The sequence below is a fragment of the Prionailurus viverrinus genome, chromosome B1 (genome assembly GCF_022837055.1).
Source record: "Prionailurus viverrinus isolate Anna chromosome B1, UM_Priviv_1.0, whole genome shotgun sequence".
Lineage (NCBI taxonomy): Eukaryota > Metazoa > Chordata > Mammalia > Carnivora > Felidae > Prionailurus > Prionailurus viverrinus.
In genome coordinates this window covers 127,523,775-127,551,209 of record NC_062564.1, presented here as the reverse complement: position 1 = coordinate 127,551,209, position 27,435 = coordinate 127,523,775, and the positions used below count along the sequence as shown (strand labels likewise).

The window sequence follows — 27,435 nt, the reverse complement described above, 5'->3', positions numbered from 1 at the left end:
ATCATGACCTAAGCTGAAGTTGGATGCTTAACCGACTGAGCCACCCAGGTACCCCAAGATTAAATTTTTTTAAGTATATAGTTGAGTAAGATTTGACAAATACATTTAGTTACCACTATAATCAGCCCACTTTGGGAAAGAGTAGAGTGAGACAAGCAGGACACCAAGGACTGAATTTTGGAGAATGACCATATTAAGGGTCATAAGGAAGAAAAGTCAGAGGACTGGTTTTTAGCCCCAATTACTGCTATAATTTTAGAAGATTTTAGGTTCATATAGCAATCCTTCCACTCTTTTGCCTCCTGTTATGGGCTGAATTATACCCCCTCCAAATTTATATGTTGAAGTCCTAATTCCCATTATCTCAGAATGTGACTACACTTGGACATAGGGTTGTTAGAGATGTAATTAAGTTAAAATGTGGTCCATTTAATTAAATTATGAAAATTAGTCACAAGCACAGAGGGGAGACCATTTAAAGACACAGGGGAAAGATGCCCAAAGAAAGAGGGATAAAGCAGAAGAAGCCAATCCTGCCAACATCTTGATATCAGACTTCCAGCCTTCAGAGCTTTTGAGAAAAAAAAAAATTCTGTTGTAGAGGCCATCCAATCTGTGTTATTTGTTATATATTCCCTTAACCTTTTAATCCACAATCAAGCAAAATCCCTATCATGGAAAATTCCAAGTCTCCCAGGTCAGTGAATGCTATAGAACAATCCCACCCTTAGAACTGGGCAAGAGTGGGGGGCCTGGGTGGCTCAGTCAGTTAAGCATCCAACTTCAGCTCAAGTCACGATCTCATAGTTCACAGGTAGAGCCCAGCATCAGGCCCTGTGCTGACAGCTCAGACCCTGAAGCCTGCTTCATATTCTGTCTGCCTCTCTCTCTGCCCCTCCTCCACTCACATTCTCTCAAAAATAAATAAATGTTAAAAAATTAAAAAAAAAAAAAAAGAATTGGGCAAGAGGGGTCCCTCTACTGGACCTACTGCTTTACAGAACTCAATTCTGGCTCTTTTCCTGCTATGCCCAACCCCAAAGAGCAAGGAATCAGTGGGACCAAAACCTATGCCTTCAATTTTAGAGAATGCTTTTGAGTAGGTGGTCCCTGAGGTCTCTGCTTACACAGCTCCAAGAAGGCTAGCAGTGACTTTTACCCAGGTCTTTCCTGCTGAGGGCCAACAGATACTTCCAGTATCTATATTCTTAGATCCAACATGAAGCAAAAAGGCTTCTAGGCCCAAAAGGTGATGAAGCAGTAGGGCAGGAATAGGTTTGCCAAAGAAAATACAGGATATCTTGTTAAATTTGAATTTCAAACAAACAAGTTTTTAGAACAAGCAAGTTCCAAATATTTAATGGGGCATACTTTTACTAAAAAGTATTGTTTATCTAAAATTCAAATTTAACAAAAAAGCCTTTATTTTTTTTTAAACAAATATGGCAACACTAGATGGAGTTATAGCTAGGCATTTGAGCTGGGTGTCCATATGCATGAGCACCAGGCTCCTAATGGTATCAAAATGAATGGGAGGACATGATACAGGGAAGGCAGGATATACATGCCAACCAATTCTTGAATCATCCACATGCTGTCCAAAACAGAAATTCTAAATTCAATCCGGCTTTCCAGGTTATTTTCAAAATAGGGCAATAGGATGTATTTTATTTTTACATTTTGCTAACTGTATTTATGTTTAAATATTTAGACATATGATGTGTGGGTCTCAATTGTCACTCTTGCTCCAGTTGTACAAATGTCAAGGGGTGCTGTAGAAAATTGCCTTAAGAAATCAACAGAATCATCAATCACATATATAGGATTAGGAAACTAAGGGTTAGAGAAGTGATATATTATTTGCCTAAAGTCATTCAGCTAGTGGAATCCATTTTCAATGTTAGATCTATCTGAATATAAAGCAAATATTCTTTTTTAAAATTACATGTACTGAATGGTGACTATGGTTAATAATACTTTATTGCATACTTGGAAGTTGCTGAGAGTAGATCTTACAGCAAATATTCCTTACCACCAAAAATCATTTACTATGTATAAGTTGCTACATCCCTTGATCACATCAGTTACCATGCATGCCCTAAGTTGGTGCATTTCACGGCATATCAAAAATAGGTATAATGAAATCTTAATTGTTCAGGCTTTGATTCTGAATTTTATGGTTAAAGACAGTTGATTTATAAGTGTGCCTGCATTTGATAAACCTGTGGGTTCATGTTATAATTATACAATTCAAAACACTGATTTATAAAGTAGAATGCCAATTTAGGATTACAATGGCCAGTGTATTTGGCAGAATGTTTTGTAGTAATTTCTCTTTAAGGGAAATGCCAACCAGAGGATCAAATTAAAACACAGGAAACTGCCTGTTTAGCCAATGCTAGAACAAAAAGAGTAAATAGTCTAAAGGTAATATTTCGGTCAACATACATGAACGGTCATATTCCACTCTAAGAACAATCCAGCGAACAGTGGGGAGGCAGTTCATATGCTCTGAAGTTCAACATACCCGGCTTTTTACTTCTTATTATTTAACGTCTGCAGGCCTCAGTTTCCTTTTTTTGTATAAAAAAAAAAAAAGGCTTCATGTAAGGGTTGATTATTCACGTAAAATATCTAGCACAGTATCAACATGATACTATGTATAAATTATACAACACATTATACATAATACATAAAATACTATATTATTATTATGTTACTTATTGGCATTGCGCAATTTATTACTGTTTCATTTAATAACTCTCTAGCTAACCTGGAGAAAGAGGCCATAAAAGAGCTCACAAGCGTAGAGGCGGGTACGAATTACCATGGCAACAGCGCGCGCCTAGACATCTTCCGCTCGCGCGTCGCTGGGGAAGAAAAAAAAAGCCTAAGCTGCGTGTTGCGTCATCACCGCGCGCTCCTTTGGTCTCTCCGTGCTGTTTTGGAAGGTCCCGGCCCGGCTACCGTCGCCCCACGCCAGGAATTATTTTTTTCTTTCAACCTTTGTTACATTGCATCGAGCCTGCAAGACTGTAAGTACTGAAGAAAGAAAGAGGGCGATTGGGTGATCATTAAAAGAGATGCTGCAGCACACTCTCCACCTCTGAACCCTCCCTGTGTTTTCTTGATCCTATCAGCTTCCTCTCAGCTGGGATCGCGCCGCGTCAACTTCCGGGCGGGTGCCCGCCAGCACGGCCTCCGCCGCTCCCCTTCTTTGGCCCCTTTGTGTCCCCGCAGTATCGAGGCGCGGGCCCTGGCACGTCCTTTCTCGAGGCAGGGAGCACCGTAGTGCAGGGAGCCTCTCACTGTGGGCGGGGGCGCGGCCCGCAGGGGGGTTAGAGTGGGGAACGTGCCTGCGCGTGCTGGGGTAAGAGGAGGTTGCACGAGGGTCAGCGTGTGGTTTGAGGAAGGCGGGGCGGGGAGGGGGGTGAAGAAGGGGAGTAGAGACAGAAATGGAAAATTTTAAAAAGATATCCCTGTTCACCTTCTGATCATTGTGGCCTAACAATGAGGCGCAGCCATAATAGTCATCCTGTGCCACTGGCATGTTTGTGTGCTCTTAATTGCCTTGGGAATGAACTGCTAAGGCTTTGTATATTTTATATTGTTTTCATGGCCTCTTTTTCTCTTTTTATTTTTTTCCTGCAGATAGTTCATTTAAAGCTCTTAATTCCACAGGGTGGTGGTGGTTTCTGCCAATATGAATCTTTTCAACTTGGACCGTTTTCGCTTTGAGAAAAGGAGTAAGATTGAGGAAGTGCCCGAAGCAACCCCCCAACCCTCCCAGCCTGGCCCTTCTTCACCAATTTCTCTTAGTGCTGAAGAGGAGAATGCTGAAGGGGAGGTTAGCAGGGCAGGCACACCTGATTCAGATATAACTGAAAAAACAGGTGAGTTACAATGTTGCAAATTGATGTAGCATCAAGAGGTATTTAGAAGATGAAAAGCAGAAGAGATTCTAATATTTATTCTTGATGTTATATGTACTAATACATTGTTCTCCACCTTGCGCTTTTAAATACGGCTTTGGGGCTGCCATAGGCACCATTGTACCATCAACTGAGCATCCATAGCTTCTTCAGTTTTATATGAGTTCTTGGAATGTGGCCCAGTGATGGAAGTTGATATCTGAATTTAGGTCATCCTTAGGTCAGAATAGTTGCTGCTGGAAGAGAAACTAGGTGATTCAGTCCTATGATGTAGACTGAGTCTGCTATTTGGCCAGGCGTTTATATTAATTCCGGTATTTTCCAAAAACTAATTGCTCACTTAGTATGAACCAGACTTTACTCAAGGTGCGTGAAGACCACCTCTGAACAAATGAAGAGCAGATCTCATTCAGATTTTGCCACCACTGGACTTCTGGAGATTCCCCAGGGTGCAAATGAATAATTGGTATTGTTCAAGGTGAATGAACCATTTTTAACTTCTTAAGCTGGTTGTCACAGACAATAACACGATTTGAGAGGAAGCCAAAAATTAGCATTTCCATTTTAATCTATGTTCTTTGAACAATTAACAGAAGATATTTGAACTCTTCTTACGTTTTAGGCATAATACTGAGTACTACGCAGTCTCATTTAATTTGCACAGCAGCCCTGCAAGATTTTATCCACATTTTGTTGAAATGAGACCCAGAGAAGTTAAATTGTTAGGAAGTTGATAGCACTGGAACTCAAATCCAAGCAATCTAATTACTGAGCATAAACTTTTAATTGTTTGCATTATGCAGTTTCTTTTGAAGGGTGAAAGGAATATTAGAAGTTTTATTTTAATGTTTATTTTAGTAATTCCTTTTTTAATGCAAAACTCAGTATTTCCCTAGCAGCTTTTATGTTGATGTGGCCCTGACAAGATTGGTAATACATATGTTGTAATGTTGGTATCTTATTTTGTTTGCTAGTCTTCTGTTTAACAGTGATGGCAGACTCCCTACAAGTTATCATTTGAATCACACCTCAGAATACTTGGGTATAATTGGAACATGGTGGAATGATTTGGTAGGTTGAATTATGTGGTAATGAGGAGTCACATTTGGAAAAGCTTCGTTTGTATGAAAGGTTCTGAACTTGTCCAAATTCTGTGGGGGAACCACAGAAGCCCAGGAGTGATGTCCTTGTGTCCATTCTTTCAATAGATACCTACTCTGCATATCATGCTCTAGTTAATATGTAAACACCCAGGTACTTTAATATTTTAACAACACATGTATTAGTCTGTTTCCTATGTAGTTAGAGAGGGCTGGGAAGGCCAATGTGTAGGCATGGGATTTTGAATCCTTAGAAGTCTCGGCTGCTTCATTTTAGTTAAATTAGACATTGGACAAATTACTTACAATTTGAGATTAACAATTTTTTCATCTATAGAATAAAAATCACTTTCTAAACTGGAGTTCAGTGGAATGTTTTTATCAATATTAATGTAAAATTCTTAATTGTCTCTTCCAGTCAGAAGATGCTGGTCTACTTTTTTTTTCTGTTTAAGGAGATTTTATTCACCTTTATTGGGATTTTTTTTCCCTTATGTGTACACTTTTACTACAAACTGAGATTGCCTTTACAAATCACATGGGTAGTCTTCATGACATTGGGAAATATAAAAATTAAGTTTGTTCTGAGAATGGTAAGAAAAGATGACTGTAGGTGGTACTGTGAATTTGGAAGAATCTTAAAAACAAAGGTTAGGTTTCAATTTTACATTGTAGTTACTAGGGATCTATTAAAGCCCTCTCAGATAGAAGGGTAAAATGATGAAAGAAAGTTGTTTTGTCAAGAAAAATCAATCTAGCAGTCATGAGTACTGTACATTTTTTGAAGGGAGAGAATTCATTTAGGAAGCTCTTTTAATCTAAACTTGATTATGATAGAAAGGGAGAAGGAACAGATATGAAATATTTCAAAGAAAGAAAGGGCAAAGTTTTACAACCAAATCTGGAGGAGGAATGAGATTAAACAATAATTTTAGTTTAGGTTATTGAAAAAAATGGTAGTTTTGTACATCAGAATAGGTATAAGGGACCCATCCTCAGCCATTGGGCATGCCTTTAAAAATTCAAATAATAATTAAATGTGCTGCCCCCAATGTAGCATGTCGGACAAGACCTGAGGCAACTTAGCATGGGGTGGGGAGTGCTGACCGAGTGTTGGAGTTTGGGCCCCAGTAGAGGACAAGGTACCGAAGTTCGTTTAGAATCCTAACTAGATAATGGAGATTAGGGACTCATTGGTTGGGATGTGGATTTTGACCTTACTTCCTTTATCACCGTATAACTTCTTATTCTACCATTGTGTGATAAATGCTATATTTGCTTATTTACAATGGGGCGTTAGGGTCTAAATCAGGTCTAAATCATCTAATTTTTAAAAAATTTTTGGGGCGCCTGGGTGGCGCAGTCGGTTAAGTGTCCGACTTCAGCCAGGTCATGATCTCGCGGTCCGTGAGTTCGAGCCCCGCGTCGGGCTCTGGGCTGATGGCTCGGAGCCTGGAGCCTGTTTCCCATTCTGTGTCTCCCTCTCTCTCTGCCCTCCCCCGTTCATGCTCTGTCTCTCTCTGTCCCAAAAATAAATAAAAAACGTTGAAAAAAAAAATTAAAAAAAAAATTTAATTCTACTTATTTTTTAATTTACATCTGAATTAGTTAGCGTATAGTGAGTGCAACCATGATTTCAGGAGTAGTAAGTAGTGCCCCTTACCCATTTAGCCCATCCCCCTCCTGTAACCTTCTGTTTGTTCTCCATATTTATGAGTCTCTTATGTTTTGTCCCCCTCCCTGTCTCTATATTATTTTTTATTTCCCTTCCATTATGTTCATCTGTTTTGTCTCTTTAAGTCTTCATATGAGTGAGGTCATATGATATTTGTCTTTCTCTGACTAATTTCACTTAGCATAATACCCTCCATTTCCATCCACGTAGTTGGAAATGGCAAGATTTCATTCTTTTTGATTGCTGAGTAATACTCCATTATGTATGTATGTATGCATGTATACACACACACACACGCCACATCTTCTTTATCCATTCATCCATCGATGGACGTTTGGGCTCTTCCATTCTTTGGCTATTGTTGATAGTGCTGCTATAAACATTGGGGTGAATGTGCCTCTTCAAAACAGCATACCTGTATCCCTTGGATAAATACCTAGTAGTGCAATTGGTGGGTCATAGGGTAGTTCTACTTTTAGTTTTTTGAGGACCCTTTATACTGTTTTCCAGAGTGGCTGCACCAGCTTGCATTCCCATAAATCATCTAATTTCATAAATAGGATGGGAATTGTAAAAATTACCTGTAATGACTCTTTCAGCTAACTCTTAATTTTACCAATCTTAAGATCTTATTTCCTACCACTTACTGTGTCACAGCCACACCTTTTTTATTTTTTTATTTTATTTATTTGTTTTTTTAATGTTTATTCTTGAGACAATGTGAGAGACAGAGTGCAAGCAGCAGAGGGGCAGACAGAGGGAGACACAGAACCTGAAGCAGGCTCCAGGCTCTGAGCTGTCAGCCCAGAGCCCGATGTAGGACTCGAACTCACGAACCGTGAGATCATGAGATCATGACCCGAGCCCAAGTCAGACACTTAACCGACTGAGCCACTCAGGCGCCCCCAGCCATACTTTTTAAAAATATGGCAGGCACAGCGCAATCTTTCCTTCTTCCCATTTGCTCTTTCTTCTGCCTCCAAGACCCTTCCTGCTGATATTTGCATATAACTTTGGGCTTAGTGATATATTTACTGCCTTTAGAAGGCCTTCCCCATCACAGTCTTTGAAGTAGCAACTCCAGCCCCTCCCCCCCAGCTGTATCTACTGTATTTTTCTATATAGTATTTATTACTGCCTAACGTGGACTATATATTTGTGTCTCCCTTATTAGAAGATATCCATGCGAGCAGAGAGTTTGTCTATTTACTTGTTCACCATTGTTCAGAGCAATGACTGCTGTGTAGTAGGCTCTTAATAAATATGTGTTGAAGGAAGTAGTATTGAATAAGTGGGGTGATACTAGTAATTGTACAAATATTTGAAAATATCCTTTCTCCTGTTTATAATCTTGAAACAGTCTCATAACTGTCAGGCATTCTTCAGCCATGGTCACTTGAAACTGCCTTTGATACAGGACAGGCTCCCTTGATCCCATCCAGCTTTTGGATATGAGATGACATACACTTAACTTGTGGGCACCTCTCCCTCCCAGGTATTTTGCTTTTATTGTATCCAGAGTTATTAGTGATTATTGCTTACACATTATTTCTCTCTTTTTCTTTGACCTTTTTGAGACCACAGTGAGTTTCAAGGGAATAAAATGATGGCAGATGAGAGAGGAAAGAGCTTATATTTTATGCATAAAGAATAAAAATATGAGCAAAGCTTGATCCTCAAGGAGCACGAGGAGAAAAGGACATGTATACATACATAGTTAAAATGGTATAACGTAATAACTCACAGGGGAAGATGTTAAATAGTGTAGGATTGCAATGCAATTCAAAAATGCTCATCTATTCTTCCTGGGCAGGATCAGGAAGAGTCACAGAGAGATTACTGGACCCTAAACAATGAATCAGGGCTTATTTGGTGAACAAGAGGTGAAAATATATATTGCTTTGAAGTGTGGTATGTCTATGGGAATAGGAAGGTTGTGTTATCTGTGGAAGAGGAGGTTTAGGGCTGTATGGATGAAGCTGAAAAGACAGAAATGTAAACTGCTAGGTTGTGAGGGGCCTTTTTATGCTGTGCCAGGAAGGATGGACTTTTTTTGGTATATGCTATAGAGCATTTTAGTATGAGAAGACCATTGATAAAGCTGTTGAATTAATTGAAGTCTAAATATGGGAAAATGATAGTAGGACAGAGGAGGCATTTTAGGGAAATTTTATATTTCAGTATTTGATGGTATTTGGTGATCAAGTAAATGTGGAGAGTTTAGGGGCACCTGGGTGGCTCAGTCAGTTAAGCGTCAGATTCTTGATAATGGTTAAGGTCATGATCTTATGGTCCATGAGTTTGAGTCCCACGTTGGGCTCTGCACTGATAGTGCAGAGCCTGCTTGGGATTCTCTCTCTTTCTTAAATAAATAAACATTAAAAATTGTTTAAATAAATGTGGAGAGTTTAAAGATAACTCAGATATTTCTTGCTTAAACAGCTGGGTGATTGGCACAGTCTACTGAATTAGTGTATTTAGGAGAAAGATACTAAAACATGTTGAGTTTCAGTTCTCCTATTTTATTTTTTTTAATGTTTATTTATTTTTGAGAGAGAGACAGGTGTGAGTGGGGGAGGAGTACAGAGAGAGGGAGACAGAGAATCCAAAGCAGGCTTCAGGCTCCAAGCTGTCAGCAGAGAGCCTGATGCGGGGCCCGAACCCACGAACCGCGAGATCATGACCTGAGCTGAATTTGGACGCCTGACCGACTGAGCCACTCAGGCGCCCCTCAGCTCTCCTATTTTAGAAGCGAGATCTAGTAGAGAGTTGAACATTAGAGTTTGTAGCTCAGGGATGGTTGGAACCTGAGAAATCAACTTTGGGGGTCATCATTATAGTATTTAAAAAATGTCCCCAAGCACAGTGTATAGTAAAAAATATTTAATGATGGACAGATGAAGGGAAACCAGTGGAGGTATAAAGGATAACTAGAGTAGTCATAGAAAATGATAGTACCTTGAAAGCTAAAGAAAGGTGATTTTCCAGTTTTGTGTATAGTGAACAGTATCAAATACTGTAGAAAAGTCAAATTGGATGGGAACTGATAGAGACCACTTTCCTTGGAAATTAAACGTTGCAGTTAACCTTTTACAGACCTTTAACCCTTTCAGTAGAAAGGTAAGGAAGTGAAGATTAGTCTTTCAAGAAGGGAGAGAAACAACTTGACAGGAAGGCAGTGTCAAAAGATGTTTCAGGATTGTTGGACTGAGATACTTGTTGGCCAAGGGGAAGAAGCTAGTGGAGAGGGAAAGGATGAAGGACGGGAGGTATCTGAAGACAGGCATCTAGGGATAGGAACAGGAGCACAGCTAGACTGTTTAATGTCACACAGAAATAGAGACACATTTTATCTGGGGAGAAAAAGTGATAAAGTAAAAATAAATGGGTTAATCAATTATTTTGAGGTTGGAATGGAGGAACGTTTTAGTATAAGCTTGATTAATTTCTTAGTGAAATAGATTCAGTGTCCTAAAATAATTGCCATTTCACTGTGGTTGTCATGTTGAAAGTAACTTTTTAATAGAAAAATTTAAAATTATTCCTGTTAATTAGAAAGATTTCCAGAGAGCACTGCTGTGTCATACAGGTTGTATGACCTTGGGTAAGACATCAGCATTAAAAACATTTTTTTTAGGTTTTTTTTTTTTTTTTTTTTCCCAACGTTTATTTATTTTTGGGACAGAGAGAGACAGAGCATGAACGGGGGAGGGGCAGAGAGAGAGGGAGACACAGAATCGGAAACAGGCTCCAGGCTCTGAGCCATCAGCCCAGAGCCTGACGCGGGGCTCGAACTCACAGACCGCGAGATCGTGACCTGGCTGAAGTTGGACGCTTAACCGACTGCGCCACCCAGGCGCCCCTAGTTTTTTTTTTAATGTTGATTTATTTTGAGAGAGAGAGAGCAAGTGAGCAGGGGAGGGCCAGAGAGAGAGAGAGAGAGAGAGAGAGAGAGAGAGAGAATCCCAAGCAGGCTCTGTGCTGTCAGCACAGAGCCCGACACAGGGCTCCATCTCACAAATGGTGAGATCATGACCTGAGTCAAAGCCAAGAGTCAGATGCTTAACTGGCTGAGCCACCCAGGCACTGCAAGACATCAGCATTTTTTAACTTAACTTCCTTTGCTTAGAAGTTCTCTGAAGTCTCTGCAAATGGTAAAACAGGTATGATCCTTTGAATAATGGAGCTGAGTGTATCATTTTAGCATCATGATTTTGTAACCAGGTGATCCTAAGGTTTTTAGGTGTGTGTCACCAAAATGTGAATCATCTCTATATCTTTGGATAGTCGCTCTGGTTTCTTAATGTGTGCAAGTGTTGAAAAGCAATACTTTGTAGAAGGCTTAGTGCTGAATTGTTCTGATAGAAGAAAGTACAATGAGTACTCATACTTAAGTAAAAATCTTAAGTACATTTTAAGTGTATGCTTTCATCTGTCTTTCCTTTCTCTACCATTTTATTCTATGCTTAGCTATTGTTTCCTTCAAAATATATTTTAAAAAGATGCAATATTGTGTAACAAGAAGCTTCTATAATCCCTTAGTTTTGGTGTTTATTCTTTCACATTTTTTTTCTGCCTGTATATATTCCAGGTTTTTGTTTTTACTATATGTGTAGTGTATATTATATGCTATACCTTAATTTTTTTTAATGACTACAGAATGTTTTATATAGATGTATTATAGTTCGTGTAGTTTCCTATTAATGGACATTGGTTGGTTGGGTTTTTTCTTTATTTGTGTGTGTGTGTGTGTGTGTGTGTGTGTGATATCAAAAGAATGTTATAGTGACCATCCTTTTACACAGATATTTTAGCTTGTGTATAATCTGTAGAAAAATTTTTGGAAATGGAATTGTCAGATTAGAGTGAATATTAGTAATATTTTAGTAATCACCAAGGTACCCTACAAAGCTTTGCCAGTTTGCACCAGACTACAGTTTGGTTTTTAGAGGTCTACTTTTTCATACTAAGCCAAAATATTGCACACCTTTTTAATGTTTAATAGGCAATGAAATTGCTTTATTTTTATTCTTAATGTTAAGGTTAAGTATGTTTTCATTAATATATTAGCCATTTGGACTTTTTCTGTGTTCCTTTTTCTCTTTTTCTGATAAACAATTTAAAATCTTTTGTTCTTTTGATTTCTTGTTTGTTGTTTGCCATAGAGAAATTTTACATTTTCATGTGGTCAATTTGTTCATTTCTTTGATGGCATTTAGAGCATAAGTCCTGATCAGACAGGCATTCCTTTATTGTAATAATATATATATATATGTATATGTATATATATATATATATATATATATATATATATATATATACACACATACACACACATGTATAATATATACAGGACAGCTGTGTTTTTATTTTTAATTGTACTAAAATAAACATAAAATTTACCATTTTTGCTATTAAGAATACATATTGCGGGAGTGTTAGGTATGTTCACATTATTGTCCAATTAAACTTCAGAATTCTTCATCTTGCAGAAATGAAACTTTTTCCCATTAAACTCTTCCCTCCCATTAAACACTTCCCTCCTATCCCCAGCTTGTGGCAGCCACCCTTGTACTTTCTGTCTCTGAATTTGACTTCTCTAGATACCTCATAAAAGTGGAATTATACAGGATTTGTCTTTTTGTGAGTGGCTGATTTCCTTTTGCATAGTGTCTTTAAGGTTCACCTATGTTGTAGCATGTGTCAGAATTTCCTTTTCAAGGCTGAAAAATACCCGATTGTGTGTATATACTACATTTTGTTTATCCATTCATTTGTGGATGGACACTTAGGTTGCTTTTACCTTTAGGTTATTGTGACTAATGCTTCTGTGAAATGGGTGTGTAACTATCTCTTAGGGACTCTGCTTTCAGTTCTTTAGGGTATATACCCAGAAATGGAATTGATAGATCATATAAGAAGCCATCACATGTTTTCCAGTAATGCTTGCACCATTTTACTTTTCTGTCAGCAGTTCACAAGGGTTCTAGTCTCTCCACATCCTTGCTAGTAGTTGTTTCTTTCTTGTGTTGTTTTGTTTTGATAGCCAAACTAATGAATTTGAATCAGGTTCTGCGTTGATAGACAAACTGCTGAGTTGGGTTTTGTGTTGATTTTTATTTTGATCTTAAATCTCATCTGGAATTAATTTTGTTATCAGGACCAAAGAATGGGTGATACTGTTTTCTCCTTTGCTCATTATTTGTCTTTACTAGTTTGTTGTCCCAGAACAGCTTATTGATAAACCTTTCTTATATATGAAACATCATTATAGTCTAAATTCCCATGTATATTTGTATCTTAACAGGCCATTAATCAATTTCTCTAATTCTATATTTGTTTACAACATTATCTTAATTCTGTGGTTTTAAGGTATGTATACGGTAGGTCATAGATTTTGAAGTGTTTTTTGTTTTGTTTTGTTTTTTCTTCTTCTTTGACCTGAAAGTCCAAAGAAGTGGTTTCTGTGGCCTTTTTTCTTTTTTAAATTTCTAAGTAGGTGAAATTTTGCTTCAGTATTTTTATTAACATTTATTTCTAATTTTATTATTTTATGACCAGAGCATATGGTCTACAGTATTTCTACTTTAGCTAATTTACTGAAATTTTCTTTGGGGCCTAATTTGCCATTACTTTCTATAAAAGTTATAAGATTTCTTGACAAGATGACATAATCTAAGTGATAGATAATTATGTGCCAAATAATAGATGAATTTTATTTATATAATTTTTTTCAAACTGTGGAACACAAACATTGCATCATAAAGTCAGTTTCTTGGATCCTGACTAATTACATACAACTGTTTTTTAATGGAGTGGAATAAATAGAAAATTATCAAAGTATCATTTAATAGAAAGCCTCTGAAACTTTTATTTCAGTTATATGTATTTAAAAATGGGGCACTTGGGTGGCTCAGTTGGTTAAGCATCTGACTTCAACTCAGGTCATGATCTCACGGTTTTTGGGTTAGAGCCCCATGTCAGGCTCTGTGCTGACAGCTCAGAGCCTGGAGCCTGCTTCGGATTCTGTGTATCACTCTCTCTCTGCCCCTCCCCAACTTGTGCTCTGTCTCTCTCTCCTCTCTCTCCTCTCTCTCTCTCTCTCTCAAAAATAAACATTAAAAAAAAAGAAAAACTTTTCAAATGTCTCTCTTACAGTGGGTCCCAATCAAAAGTTTTTGAAAAGCACTAATCTATGTCTTAGTTATTTTTGTGCTATTAAGAGCTTAGTTAAAGCCTCATATTTGTTTCTGTTAACTTTTTGCTTTATATATCTTGCAGTGTTTATCTCTTGTTATTAATATGAAGTTACGATGTATGTCAGTTATATTTCTATTGTAGATGTAAATTCTGTTATTAAAAAGTATCTCAAGTTTAACACATGCTTTGTCCAATAGTAATAGCATGGCTTTCTTTTTCTTTACATCTTTTATATTTATCTTTTATTTGGCTTAAACCTGAGATGCTTCTTTCTCATGTCATCTTAGAGTGATGTGTTAGAAACTATTCTTCAATCTTGTATTCAGTATATTCTTTGTCTTTTTATAGAGTTTTCATCAGAGAGATAGTTTATCTTTTAGAAGATAATAAAGGTATTTCTCTTTCTACTATGACATTCCAATTAAGACTGCCCAGATTTTACTATTATTTTGGTTACCTTTTAAAAAGGTAAATCAGTGATGTGTTTTACTTGGTATTCAGAGTTAGTTGCCATGTTAGAGAATTGAACCATGTAGAGCAACACAATTAGAGTATCATAAATGGCACAGTTTTATAAGTCTTCAGGATAGATACAAAGGTTTATGTGTTTTCATTCTACTTTATATATGGATTATCAAATTAATTTGGACTACTTTAGTGTCAACTCATAATCTCCTAGTAGTGATTTTTTGTTTTTGAGTGGTCCTTGATCTTGGACCATTTGGAAAGGTCATACTAGTGTCAGGCTTATATGCTTCTTCTTTTTTTTTTTAATGTTTATTTTTGAGAGAGATGGAGCATGAGCGGGGGAGGGGCAGAGAGGGCAGAGAGAGAGAGGTTAGAATCCAAAGCAGGTTCCAGGCTCTGAGCTGACAGCTCACAGCCCAACGTGGGGCTTGAACCCACAAACTGCGAAATCATGACCCGAGCCAAAGTTGAATGCCCAACCAACTGAGCCACCGAGGCACCCCAAATGCTTCTTTTTTTTTTTAATGGTAGACTTAGATATGAGAATGGGTACAAACTGGAAAAATTTGGAATATAAGATTGCCTTCTTTTCTGCCTACCACCAATGGGGAATTTAGTTTGGAAAAACTTCCTGGAACCGTGGAGTCTTCTTGCATATTCTCATGATGGAGGTTCCCATTAACTTTTGGTAATGAGAAAATATCATCATCTTTTTTTTTTTTTTTTTTTTTTTTAATGTTTATTTTGAGAGAGAGAGAGCAGGGGAGGGGCAGAGAGAGAATCCCAAGCGGGCTCTGCCCTGTCAGCATGGAGCCCGAAGTAGGGGTCATCTGGGGCTTGATCTCATGAAGTGTGAGATCATGACCCAAGCCAAAATCAAAAGCTGAACACTTAACTAACTGAGCCACCCAGGCACCCAAAATCAGCTTCTATCTAAAACATGATAGGCCTTTTTATTGTTTTTATACGAAAGGGTAGGCTGTTTTCCTGCATGTTCCTGTAGCATTTTGTTTATTCTGTCATGGCATGAATTATATTTTATAAGTTACTTGTGTACGTGACTACTTAGTTCCTATTATTTATTTCTGTGGTGCAAGTTGGACAATAACTTGCCCTTTTTTTTCTTAACTAGTCCCTACCTCCTGGACAGTGTCTTTTACACAGAAGACAGTCAGCACATGTCAGATTTTAATAGTAGCTGATACCTTTATAATTATTTCTACGCTTTACCATTCTTTAATTTCCCGTCTCTTTTGTGCTGCTGTTTAAAAGTGCTTGTTTGCCTTGGCTCAGCATCATTGCATCAGGTTTTGGCCATTCCCTCTTAGCTATTTTTGCTGTTGCTTACTTCCAGAAATAGTTCAAACAAATCTAAGCATTATTATTCTAATTCTAAATTATTGACTATATTGGAAAGTTGATATTTTTATATAAACAAGCTCTTATTCTGTCCCACCTGTTTTCAGACTGTGGTATGTGAACCTTTAGGATCCCTAAGGGCAAGCTACTTTCATGACCATAAGATATTACTTGCCTTTTTACTCTGTTGATATTTGCCCTGATGGTACTAAAGCAATGGTAGGTGAAACTGCTGGTGCCTTAGCATAAGTCAAGGCCGAGACTCCAAACTGTTCTAATAGTTACCGTATTCTTAAAATTCTTTACATGGTAGTTTCACTTAATATTTTGGATAGGGGCACCTGGGTGGCTCAGTTGGTTAAGCATCCTACTTTGGCTCACGGTTCAGGAGTTCGAGCCCGGCATCTGGCTCTGTGCTGACAGCGTGAAGCCTGGAGCCCCCTTGGAGTTCTGGGTCTCCCTCTCTCTCTACCCCTCCACCCTCCAAAGAAATGTTTTTGATAAAGCGGTAAAAACTGTTAATTTTGGTAAATCTTGGCTTAGCAATAGGTGTCTTTTGTTTTCAATGTTTATTTTTGAGAAAGAGTGTGCAAGCATGAGTGCGGGAGGGGCAGAGGAAAGGGGGGGAAGAGGTTCTGAAGCAGGCTAACCATGAGATCAAGACCTGAGCAACTGAGCCTCTCAGGTGCCCCAACAGTGAGTGTCTTTTTTAATACTTCGTAAAACAAAATGTGAACCAGCCTTAGCTGCATCTTGAAGTATACAGTAATCCCTTTCTCAAGGGAAAACATTTGAACAGTTGCTTTCAGTTGTGAATTTAACTTACCATTTTTTCACCGAATACCATATTTACTTAAAGAATGACAAAATGTAGCTAAGCAGACTTAGGTATTTCAGACATTTTCTCAGAGATGAACAGTGACACCAAGGAAAACAACTGGCAGCATTTATTGCTGGTGTTAAAATTCCAGTTTTCGGGGCGCCTGGGTGGCGCAGTCGGTTAAGCGTCCGACTTCAGCCAGGTCACGATCTCGCGGTCCGTGAGTTCGAGCCCCGCGTCAGGCTCTGGGCTGATGGCTCAGAGCCTGGAGCCTGTTTCCGATTCTGTGTCTCCCTCTCTCTCTGCCCCTCTCCCGTTCATGCTCTGTCTCTCTCTGTCCCAAAAATAAATAAACGTTGAAAAAAAATTTTTTTTAAATAAAATTCCAGTTTTCAAAGGAAAGTTTGGATTTTGGAAAACTAGCATATCCACAACTGTGAGTTTGACAGTCTCCAGATACTTGAAGATCAATGGTGACATTAATGAATTTAATTTTTTGATAAAATATGAGATGTGTCAACATTTGGAAGATCTACAATAATCAGCAAGTGAACCTGTATTTTTCAAATCACCAATGCATTGGTGTTACAATGCACAGTGTTACAATGCACAGCACAGTGTTACAAAATAACACATTAAAGTGCAAGATAGACCAGTGGGTTTTAATGTAATAAGATGCAGAAGTTTATTCATATAGTTTCAGATTCCACATTGCAACTGGCCTTTAAAAAACTTCCACTTGTCAAATTCGGGTTTAGTATCAGGGAATATCCACAGTATTGTAAAAAGGCTATGAAAATACCCTTCCTAACTCTATAACTGTGAGGCATGATTTTCTTCATAAACCTAAATAAAAACAGTATACTACAATAGATGAATTGCAGAAGCAGATAGAATCTGTCTTATGTTAAACCAAAGATTTTTACAAATGTAAAACAGTGGCATTCTTAGTAAATTTGGGGGAGCCGAGTGGCATGAGGGGATATAGTTTTCATAATAATATTTGTTATTATGTAAACAGTTTAATAAGTAAAGTTTCTCAGTTTCCGCTTTCCAATACGGTAGTATCTTAGATGTAACCAGCATAAGCAAGAGTTCTTTCGGGTCCTCAGTTTTTAAGAGTGCAAAAGGGGTTCTGCAGTTTGAGAAATGCTGTTGTATTGTAACCTTCCCTTATCCTCTATATTATCAAACTACCTCTTCTTTTTTTGTTTTTGTTTTTTAGTTTTTTTTTTTTTAATGTTTATTTATTTTGAGAGAGAGAGAGAAAGAGACAGAACGTGAGCAGGGAAGGGGCAGAGAGAGAAAGAGACACAGAATCCAAAGGAGGCTGCAGGCTTTGAGCCATGAGCACAAAGCCTGACACAGGCTCAAACCCATGCGCAAGATTATGACCTGAACTGAGGTCGGACGCCCAACTGACTGAGCCACCCAGACGCCCCTCAGACTACCTCTTCTGTTAGTCACTTACTATTTGGGCTGTGGGCATGCCACTTGGTTCAAAGCAGTGTACATGTTTAATGTATATTTTTATATATAGGTATATGTATATGTATAACATATCCTACACAATGTATGTTGTATACATAGAGTATAATGTGCATATTTTTATGATATATGTTACATAACCACTGAGAGCTCTAAGTGATTGCATATGTGATAGAGAGTAAGCCAAATTTCTTTATTTTTTTTTCTTGTTAAGCATCAGTAAGCATATTAAGCATTAGTTTTATTTGTTTTTTTAATGTTTATTTATTTTGAGAGAGAGAATGCATACCGGGCTCGAGCAGGGGAGGTGCAGAGAGAGGGGGAGACAGGAGAAAAAGAATCCCAAGTTGCCTCCATGCCAAATGGGGAGCCCGACACAGGACTTGATCCCACAACTGTGAGATTGTGACCTGAGGCGCAGTCAAGAGTGGGATGCTTAACCAACGGAGCCACCCAGGCACCCCCAAGCATTAGTTTTAAAAATTGATACATCTTCATGTATATTTTGTATTATAATATATGTAAAATAAGGGGAGAAAACCAAAGATGAATATGTAATCAAGTTCAAGAAACTCTAGTTCTCCTAATACTCATGAATAGATTTGTTTAGCCCTGCCCCCTCGGGCATTTAGGCATTTAAGTAGCTAATTTTGAAAAGATTATTATTCATATTGAATAAAGAGACTGAAAAACAGACATTCCAAATCATTTTGCCTTAGCCTTTTTTTTTTTTTTTTTTTCAACGTTTATTTATTTTTGGGACAGAGAGACAGAGCATGAACGGGAGAGGGGCAGAGAGAGAGGGAGACACAGAATCGGAAACAGGCTCCAGGCTCTGAGCCATCAGCCCAGAGCCTGACGCGGGGCTCGAACTCACGGACCGCGAGATCGTGACCTGGCTGAAGTCGGAAGCTTAACCGACTGCGCCACCCAGGCGCCCCGCCTTAGCCTTTTGAAAGACAGCACTGTTTGGGCACCTGGGTGGCTCAGTCGGTTAAGCAGCCGACTTCGGCTCAGGTCATGATCTCGCGGTCCGTGGGTTCGAGCCCCGCCTCGGGCTCTGTGCTGACAGCTCAGAGCCTGGAGCCTGTTTCAGATTCTGTGTCTCCCTCTCTCTGACCCTCCCCCGTTCATGCTCTGTCTCTCTCTGTCTCAAAAATAAAATTAAAGTTAAAAAAAAAAATTAAAAAAAAAAAAAAGAAAGCACTGTTTAATATATTTAGCTTTAGGTCAAATTTTTGATACAGTAGACATCTAGTTTTTAATTTTATGTATGATTTGTAATATATCAGGAACACTTTGTAAAAACAGAGTCCATAGGATGCTTATACTTATTCTATAGGAGTTGGGCTATAATCACTATTAACATAATTATCAGAATTTGTAAGTGTCTTCATGTTTATGGCAGTTAATGTAGCTGTAATTTGTTCCAGTGCAGAGTTCTTCATCCAGGTTCTTCACTCAACATTTGTAAAATTGTTGTTTTGGAAACAACGTAACTCGTTTATCAGTAGTGTTGATAAGACTTCATTGTGCTACGTAAAAGAAATTTGTTTTAGTGCCCTACAGGTGAATAGTAGTCATGTAGGCCTTGGTTAATGTTACTTACAAATATGGCTTATGAGCTTCATTACAATGATTACTACCATTTTGTGACAGGTATTGGGGATGGCCTGAGTATTAAGAGTACAAGGATTTGGACCTTTAGGCATGGATTTCAGATTTGCTCCTTATCTTTTATGACTTTTGACAAATTGTTTTCTCTATACTTACTTTATCTGTAAAATGGTGATATAGTATGGGCCCTCAAGATTACTGTGATGATTAAAAATGTTTATGCATCACTTGAGGACTTGATACTGACCTAGAAAGTAGTTAATGGCAGTGATTGTTTTTTAAATTGATACCTTTGAGCTAAAAATTCATCTGGCCATTGCTTTGTAAAATCTATTCACTAGACCAAGACACTAACTACTTTAATATGAATTTCTTAAATCTGATCTTTTCCTTCTCAAATATGTAAGGGAGAATCGTGGTTTTGCTGAGAGTAGAGAGAATAATTTTGGAACTCAAATATTGAAGGGGAAAGACCTTGGTAAAATATTTTACTCACCTATTTGTAAGGATGCCAGCTTTTTTTTAGCTTGTGACAAGTGCCATAACAAATTACCATATTAGGTGGCTTAACCAACACACATTCATCTTGTTACACATCTGGGGGCTGTAAGCCCAGGATCAAGGTCGTTGGCGGGTTTGGTTTCTTTTGAGGACTTTTGCCATGGCTTGCAAATGGCCACCTTCGCACTGTGTTCCCACATGGCCTTCCCTTCATGTATACATTTTTTGTGTCTGTCTCTTCTTGTAAGATATCAGTCATACTGAATTAGGATGCCCACCCAGACAGCCTTGTTTTAATTTAATCTCTCTGAAGACCCTATCTCCAAATATGTTACATTCTGAGGTATTGGGGTTTGCAACTTAAACTTAAGAATTTTGGAGGGGCCATAATTCAACCAACATTTGTGTAAGAGGTAATGTTTATTGAATACAAGCTATATGCCAATGACAAAACTAAATGCTGAATATATATTTTCTGATTTTTTTTTTTTTCAACATTTATTTATTTTTGGGACAGAGAGAGACAGAGCATGAACGGGGGAGGGGCAGAGAGAGAGGGAGACACAGAATCGGAAACAGGCTCCAGGCTCTGAGCCATCAGCCCAGAGCCCGACGCGGGGCTCGAACTCACGGGCCGCGAGATCGTGACCTGGCTGAAGTCGGACGCTTAACCGACTGCGCCACCCAGGTGCCCCAATATATTTTCTGATTTTATATTCACATTAACCCTGTGATTATTAGCATCTCTACAGGTGAGGACACTGAGGTTTGGAGTGATTGATTACATTGAAATCCAAGTCTTTTAGGCTGTAGCGTCTGTGGTCATTTAGGCGAAAACTGGATAGTAGGAAATAAAAGCACAGAGAGAAAAAGATGAGACTATAAAGCACAAACCTCTCTTTTGCAGTTTTTACTAGGGCCTTGAAAGTAAATTAACCTGTGAAATGGGAAATCATTTAACATCAGCCCTGGTTGATTATTAATTTTTTCTTTAAAAACTCGTAGGGGGACCCATGGGTGGCCCAGTTGGTTGAACGTCTGACTCTTGATTTCAGCTCAGGTCATGACCTCAGGGTTCAGTTCCTGAGAACGAGCCCTGCATCGGACTCTGCACTGACAGCACGGAGCTTACTTGGGGATTCCCTTTCTCCCTTTCTCTCTCGCTGTCTCTGCCTCTCCCTGCTCATGCTTTTTCTCTCCCTTTCAAAACAAAATAAGTGAAACATTAAAAAAATAATAAAAATAAAAACTGGTAGGAATTTTTGGCTTTGGAATGGAAACTGTGAACAGAGTTAGAGACTTTTAGCACATGATTATAATTACCAAAAACACATTTATTTTCAAGTTGCTCAAAATGCTTTTCTCCTTTTTTTCTTTACAGAAGATTCTAGTGTTCCAGAAGCTACAGAAAATGAAAGAAAAGCTGGTATATCCTATTTCAAGAATCAAAGGGGAATACAGTATATTGATCTGTCTTCTGATAGTGAAGATGCCGTGTCTCCAAATTGTTCCAGTACAGTCCAAGAGAGAAAGTTCAACAAAGACACAGTGATTATAGTGTAAGCAGCTCAATAGATTGGTTATATTTGTCTATGTAAGAGGATTTTCAAGAAAAAATTGTTTAATTTGAAAATTACCTTGGTGACTTCTCTCTTTTCTTCATTTTTTTTGCCTTTTCCCTATTGCATCTTTGTTATTTTTCCCTGACTTAGAGCTATAGAGAGGTACCGTGTATGTGTATGGGCATGCACACACAGCGTATGCTTCTGGATAACAGTCATTTTCAGTAAAAAGGTTAGTGAGAGGAAATAACTTTTTTTAGCCCTCCATAGATAGGGAAATTATTTTAACATGTACCTTTGATCATCTGTAACTGCTTTATGATCTGTTCTTGAGTCTCAGAGTCAAATCATTTTAACATTTTTGGGCACATCCTGTGGAGTAGCACGGAGCTTATATTATAGTCAGGTAGAAAGACAATAAACAAACAAACAATATAGTATGCCAAATAATATTATGGCCAAAAGGGAAGGAAAATAATGGAGCTCAGGGTCAGGGATAGGAGTGTGGTTTCTAAAGAACACAGTTGGAAAAAAGCTTTATTGAGAAGATAATGCTTGAGTAAAGACCTGAAGGGGGTAAGAAAGTGTGAACTATCTGGATATGAAGGTGGAAGGAAGGGAGGAGTATTCTGGTCATTGAAAGTAACTTGTTCAGTGACCCTGAAGTGGTATTATGCCCGATGTTTCTAAGGAAACAAATGATAGAGAGTGAAAGACATAATGTCACAAGGTAAGCAGCAGGGTAGAAGAGGGATTTAATGGTATTAAGCCCATAGGCTATTTAGCTTTTATTTTGAATGAGGTAGGAAGCTAATGGAGTGTAGTGATAAGAGGCGTAAAATTATCTCACTCACTTGTTTAAAAAGGTCTTTGAGGCTGTAGGGGAGCAGTGTAGAAGTATGGATACTGTTATAACCCAGGCAAGAAATGATGGACACTTAGCCTGGGCTACTACTTGTGGGGATGATTAGAAGGGGTTAGATTCTACATATACTTTGAAGGTAGAGCAGAGAGGTTTTATTGTTGATATTGGGTGGGAAAAGGGAGGCAAACATGACCCTGAGATTGGCCTAAGCAACTGGAAGGACTGTTACTAATAGCTGAGATACGGAAGACAGTTTTGAGTGTGATAGGGGGAGCTCCTTTTGAAGGCAAGAAGACTCTTAGACATCTAGGCAGGAGATGTTAAGTAGGCAATTGGATTTGTGACATTTGAGTTCTGGGGGGAGATCTGGGTAGCATCTAAATTTAGGAATTGTGAGAATATAGATCTGATATTTAAAGTCATATGATAAAATGAAATCACCAGGGGACACTAATATAGCTGGAAAAAAGAAGATCTCTTGGTTGAAGGACTCAGGTCAGGGGAACTTGGGATTTTAGGAACAGAGAAATGGGAAGAAATCTGGAGAGGTTCTAAGAAGGAATAGTTGTTGAGGTAAGAGAAAGGTCAAAAGATTGTGTGATCAGAAGCTAAGTGAAGAAAATGTTGCAAGGAGCGAGAGATCGGTACTGCCTATGGCTGATGAGAAGATGAGAATTTCCTCTTAAAATGAATTTATTGTAAGCTATGATGAGTATGCCTTTCTCCTGAAATTCACTCTGAAATAAAAAATAGTGAAGAAAAATAGTGAAGATCCTGCGTGGTTAAATGTATTAGATTCACATGTACCAGGTTATTCTCTTAAATTACAAAAGTAGAATTTCAAATGCAGAAATACCAGTTAACATTGGCACAGTATAGTTATCTAATGTACAGTGTATATTTAAATTTTACCTGTTAATCCCAGGTAAATGTCCTTTATAGTAGCGGTATTCCAAAGTCCTGGTTTGTAAATAAAGAATGTGCCCTGGAATGTAAATCACTGTACAGTTCCTTTGCCAGGAGGTTGTATAAGGAAAAATCAGCTGGATTAAGCAATATCCTTAGTAATGTTACTTGTTTTACCTTCTCGTATAAATTTCTTATCCTGTCATTGATGGATATAACAAAGTGTGAGTTTAAGAACTAGCGGTCAATCCTTGGACCATATTTTAAATAGTACTTTATAGTAATTTTTCCCTCAGTGTCATGTTGAATTTTTTTACCTAGTATCATACCTCTTTAGTCTCATTGAATCTGAAACAGTTTCTCAACCTTTTTGTTTGTTTGTTTCTCATGTTTCTGGCCTTTGAAAGTAAGAGGCCATTTTTTTTTAAGGATGTTTCTCAGTTTCTACTTAACCTGATTTTCTTCATGATTAAATTTAGGTTAAGTGGCAGGAACGCTACATAAATGATTTTGTGGCCTCAGTGTGTCATGTTTCAAGGCACAGTGATAGTGATTTGTCTCTTTATTGGGGAAGTATACTTGGATCACTCAGAACCCTGCCAGGTTTCACCTCTAAAGTTACCATTTTCCCCTTTACAGTGATTAATCTATGGGCAGATCCTTTGAGATTAGCTAATGATCTTATTCCTTAGCAGACCTTCACTTAGTAGTTACAGTATTTATTGATGATTCTAACCTGAATCAGTTATTATACTGATGGTTGTATATTGCTGGTTATTTTAACTAGCATTTCAGATTTTTTACTTTCATTATTTGGTATTCTAATAGAATGTGTGTTTTTCAATCAGGTTTTTAATCAGACTTTTTTTTTAAGTTTATTTATTTATTTTGAGAGGAGAGAGAGGGAGAGAATCCCAAACAGTGCAGAGCCTGATGTGGGGCTTGAAGTCATGAACCATGAGGTCATGACCTGAGCCGAAATCAAGAGTTGGATGCTTAACCGACTGAGCCACCCAGGCGCCCTTAATGATTCCTTTAATTCTACTCTACCATTATAAGCCTCTTCCTTGCCTCCTTCTATATTTCCTTTTGTGAGTATGAGAACTCTGCCTTCTTACAATAGCAGTTTATTTCTTAATTGGTTCAATTATCCAGTATACATAAGATAGTTTAAGAATTGCTGTAATCCTACCACTTGACCATTGTAAGCCTATTAAGTAGAGTTCAGAATTTGTTTACAAGTTTTATTTTGTCTTTAGATTGAAGGCATATGATCAGAGTACTTGGATGACTTATTTAATGTTTTCTATGTGTCAAGGCTAAAGAAAAGCCTTCTTTAGGGGCGCCTGGGTGGCTCAGTCGGTTGGGCGTCCGACTTCAGCTCAGGTCACGATCTTGCGATCTCGCCGTCCATGAGTTCGAGCCCCGCGTCGGGCTCTGGGCTGATGGCTCAGAGCCTGGAGCCTGCTTCCGATTCTGTGTCTCCCTCTCTCTCTGCTCCTCCCCCGTTCATGCTCTGTCTCTCTCTCTGTCTCAAAAATAAATAAACATTAAAAAAAAAATAAAAAAAAAAAAGAAAAGCCTTCTTTAGAGATTAAGGATAAGTGGAGAGGTAAAGGAAAATCACAAGTACTAATGTTCCAGAACCCATGGGTATGGGGCTAGATTTTCAAAGAGATGTGTCAACAGTGGATGAGACTACAGAGGAATAGATAACCAATGAAAGATTTTTATTACATTTGACATTTTAGAGGATATTATTGCCCTCATAAGAACAATTTCATTGAAATGGTGGGGCAGGTGCATCTGGGTGGCTCAGTCTGTTAGGCGTCCGACTTTGGCTCAGGTCATGATCTCACAGTTTGTGGGTTCAAGCCCTGCGTTGGGCTCTGTGCTGACAGCTCAGAGCCCGGAGCCTGCTTCAGATTCCGTGTCTCCCTCTCTCTCTGCTCCTCCCCCACTCATGCTTGCTTGCTTTCTCTCGCTCTCTCTCACTCTCAAAAATAAATAAAGCCTAAAAAAAAATTTTTTTTTTAATAAAAAAAGAAATGGTGGGGCAGAAGGTAGTAAAACATTGAGATGAGAACTATATAGGAAATGAGCAAGTAGAAAATCAGTTTTATAAAATTTGTGGAGGAAAGGAGAATTTGCTTATTTCTTACTTTTTTTTTTTTTTTTTAATTTATTTTTGAGAGAGAGCGAGAGTGTGCGCACATATGAGTCGGGGAGGAGCAGAGAGAGAAAGAGAAAGAGACACAGAATTGGAAGCAAGCTCCAGGCTCTGGGCTGTCAGCACAGAGCCCGATACAGGGCTCGATCCCACGAACCGTGAGATCATGACCTGAGCTGAAGTCGGATGCTTAACTGATAGCCATCCGGGCACCCTGAGAATTTGCTTATTTCAGTGCTGTGTCCACAGTTCTAGAACTCTTGGTACATTGAATTCATTAATTCAGTCTTGAGCCCATTGTAGGCTTGGGAGGAAGAGCTTAGAGAGAGAGATTGAGGAAAGAAGACAGTAGATAGTTGAAACAAGGTACTGTAGGAAGTAGAAAGGGCTAGAATCCCTTAGCACTGAGAGGGGACTTTATCTTCAGCAGAAGGGAAGAACTTGATCTGAGACCAGATAAAAGGACACAAACTCTTGTTTTTGTAGATTTTTTTCCTTTAGTTTTAAATCTTTTAGGCATATAAGAAAATAAAATAATGGACAGTGAACACCCATATACTTACCACCTAGACTTAACATTTGTTAACATTTTTCCTTGTTCGTTTCATTGTTTCATGTATTATTACTGACCTAGAGTTTTTTAAATTATGGACATCCCAACATTTCTACCCTTACTAATACTTGGTGATACATCTTCCTCCTCCTGAAAATCCAGTACTGCTATCAGTGAAAAATTCTCCAGTATTTTCTAATTCCCAGTTTATATTCATGTATTTTATAGCTACTTTTTCAAACCAGGATCCAAACAAGGAGAATCCACTGCATTCGAATGTTAAAACTCCTGACTTTTCTTTTGTTCTTGAACAGTCCTCTTCCCTCTTTTTAAATGATTTTAACTTAGTGAAGAATAGGCTTTTCTTAGAGAAAACAGATTTTTCTGATTGTTTCCTCATGATGGTATTGAATGTATTCCTCTCTTGCTTTTATTTCCTGTGAACTGGATGTTAAATCCAAGGCATGTTAAGATTTGTAGGCAACATAAATACTACGTCAAAAGGTACATGAGTTTGTCTCACCAAATAGTGGTGAATCCAATCATTAGGTGAAGGTAATGGCTGGCAGAATATGAACCTTTGAAAGTGGTTATCCAGGGCAGAAATTGTGAGAAGATTACAACCTGAATTTTCTCACTGAACTAGGTGGCAGAATCGGGAAATGTGACTGTAGTAAGGCAGAATGAGAATTCAAAGTTTAGTACATTCAGAATGAGAGGTGTGGGTGTCATGGAAAGGGAGAGCCATGTAATCACCTTCAAATATTGAAGGACAGGCATTAGTTACAAAGGAAGTGATTTATTTTACCTAGTTACTTTTCTCAGAGCATTTTCTCAGAGCAGGATCAAGATGTCTGCCTAGAAGCTTGTTAAAGTATATATTCCTGGTCCTTGGGGATCTGCCTTTAAATGTTTTGGGGGACTCTCAGGAAAAACTAGTGTCCTGACCAGGACAACTGAACTAATAGGAGTAGGTAACAGTGAAGTTACTAAAACACAGATTCTGGATATGTTTCCAAGTACAGAATTAGCTGCGTAGCAAAGTCATGTATTCTCTGACACTAGGAATGTTCATAACTAAATTCCCACCTTCCTTTCTCTGATCTTTATAACCTTTATCCACTTGATATACTTCTACCTTCAGATCTCCAGAATGGCCATCATGGTAGAAAACCAGCATTTCAAAATGAGATTTTTGTTAGTTTGGGAGATGGATGAG

General features: G+C 38.2%; 1 protein-coding gene and 1 long non-coding RNA gene across 8 annotated transcripts in view; one reads left to right on the top strand and one right to left on the bottom strand.

Moving 5' to 3' along the window:
• The window catches only part of LOC125163638 (uncharacterized), a 173,419-nt gene extending 170,512 nt beyond the window's left edge, over nucleotides 1-2,907 (bottom strand). For 2 of the 4 annotated variants that reach the window (XR_007151527.1, XR_007151526.1), the window contains exons 1-2: nucleotides 2,774-2,907; nucleotides 2,449-2,573 (exon numbers count right to left, since the gene is read on the bottom strand). This is a non-coding gene — a long non-coding RNA (uncharacterized LOC125163638). The remainder of the gene's footprint in view (nucleotides 1-2,448; nucleotides 2,574-2,773) is intronic. The other 2 variants (XR_007151524.1, XR_007151525.1) reach the window with 2 other exon arrangements.
• Nucleotides 2,908-2,923: 16 nt separating this feature from the next.
• SMARCAD1 (SWI/SNF-related, matrix-associated actin-dependent regulator of chromatin, subfamily a, containing DEAD/H box 1) overlaps nucleotides 2,924-27,435 on the top strand; it is a 79,207-nt gene continuing 54,695 nt past the window's right edge. Inside the window, exons 1-3 of one of the 4 annotated variants that reach the window (XM_047855669.1) lie at nucleotides 2,924-3,035; nucleotides 3,652-3,893; nucleotides 21,542-21,719. In XM_047855669.1, the coding sequence (XP_047711625.1) occupies nucleotides 3,704-3,893; nucleotides 21,542-21,719 (368 nt within the window). In that variant the 5' untranslated portion in view covers nucleotides 2,924-3,035; nucleotides 3,652-3,703. Of the gene's footprint in view, nucleotides 3,036-3,137; nucleotides 3,371-3,651; nucleotides 3,894-21,541; nucleotides 21,720-27,435 lie in introns of those variants that run through there. The other 3 variants (XM_047855670.1, XM_047855671.1, XM_047855668.1) reach the window with 3 other exon arrangements.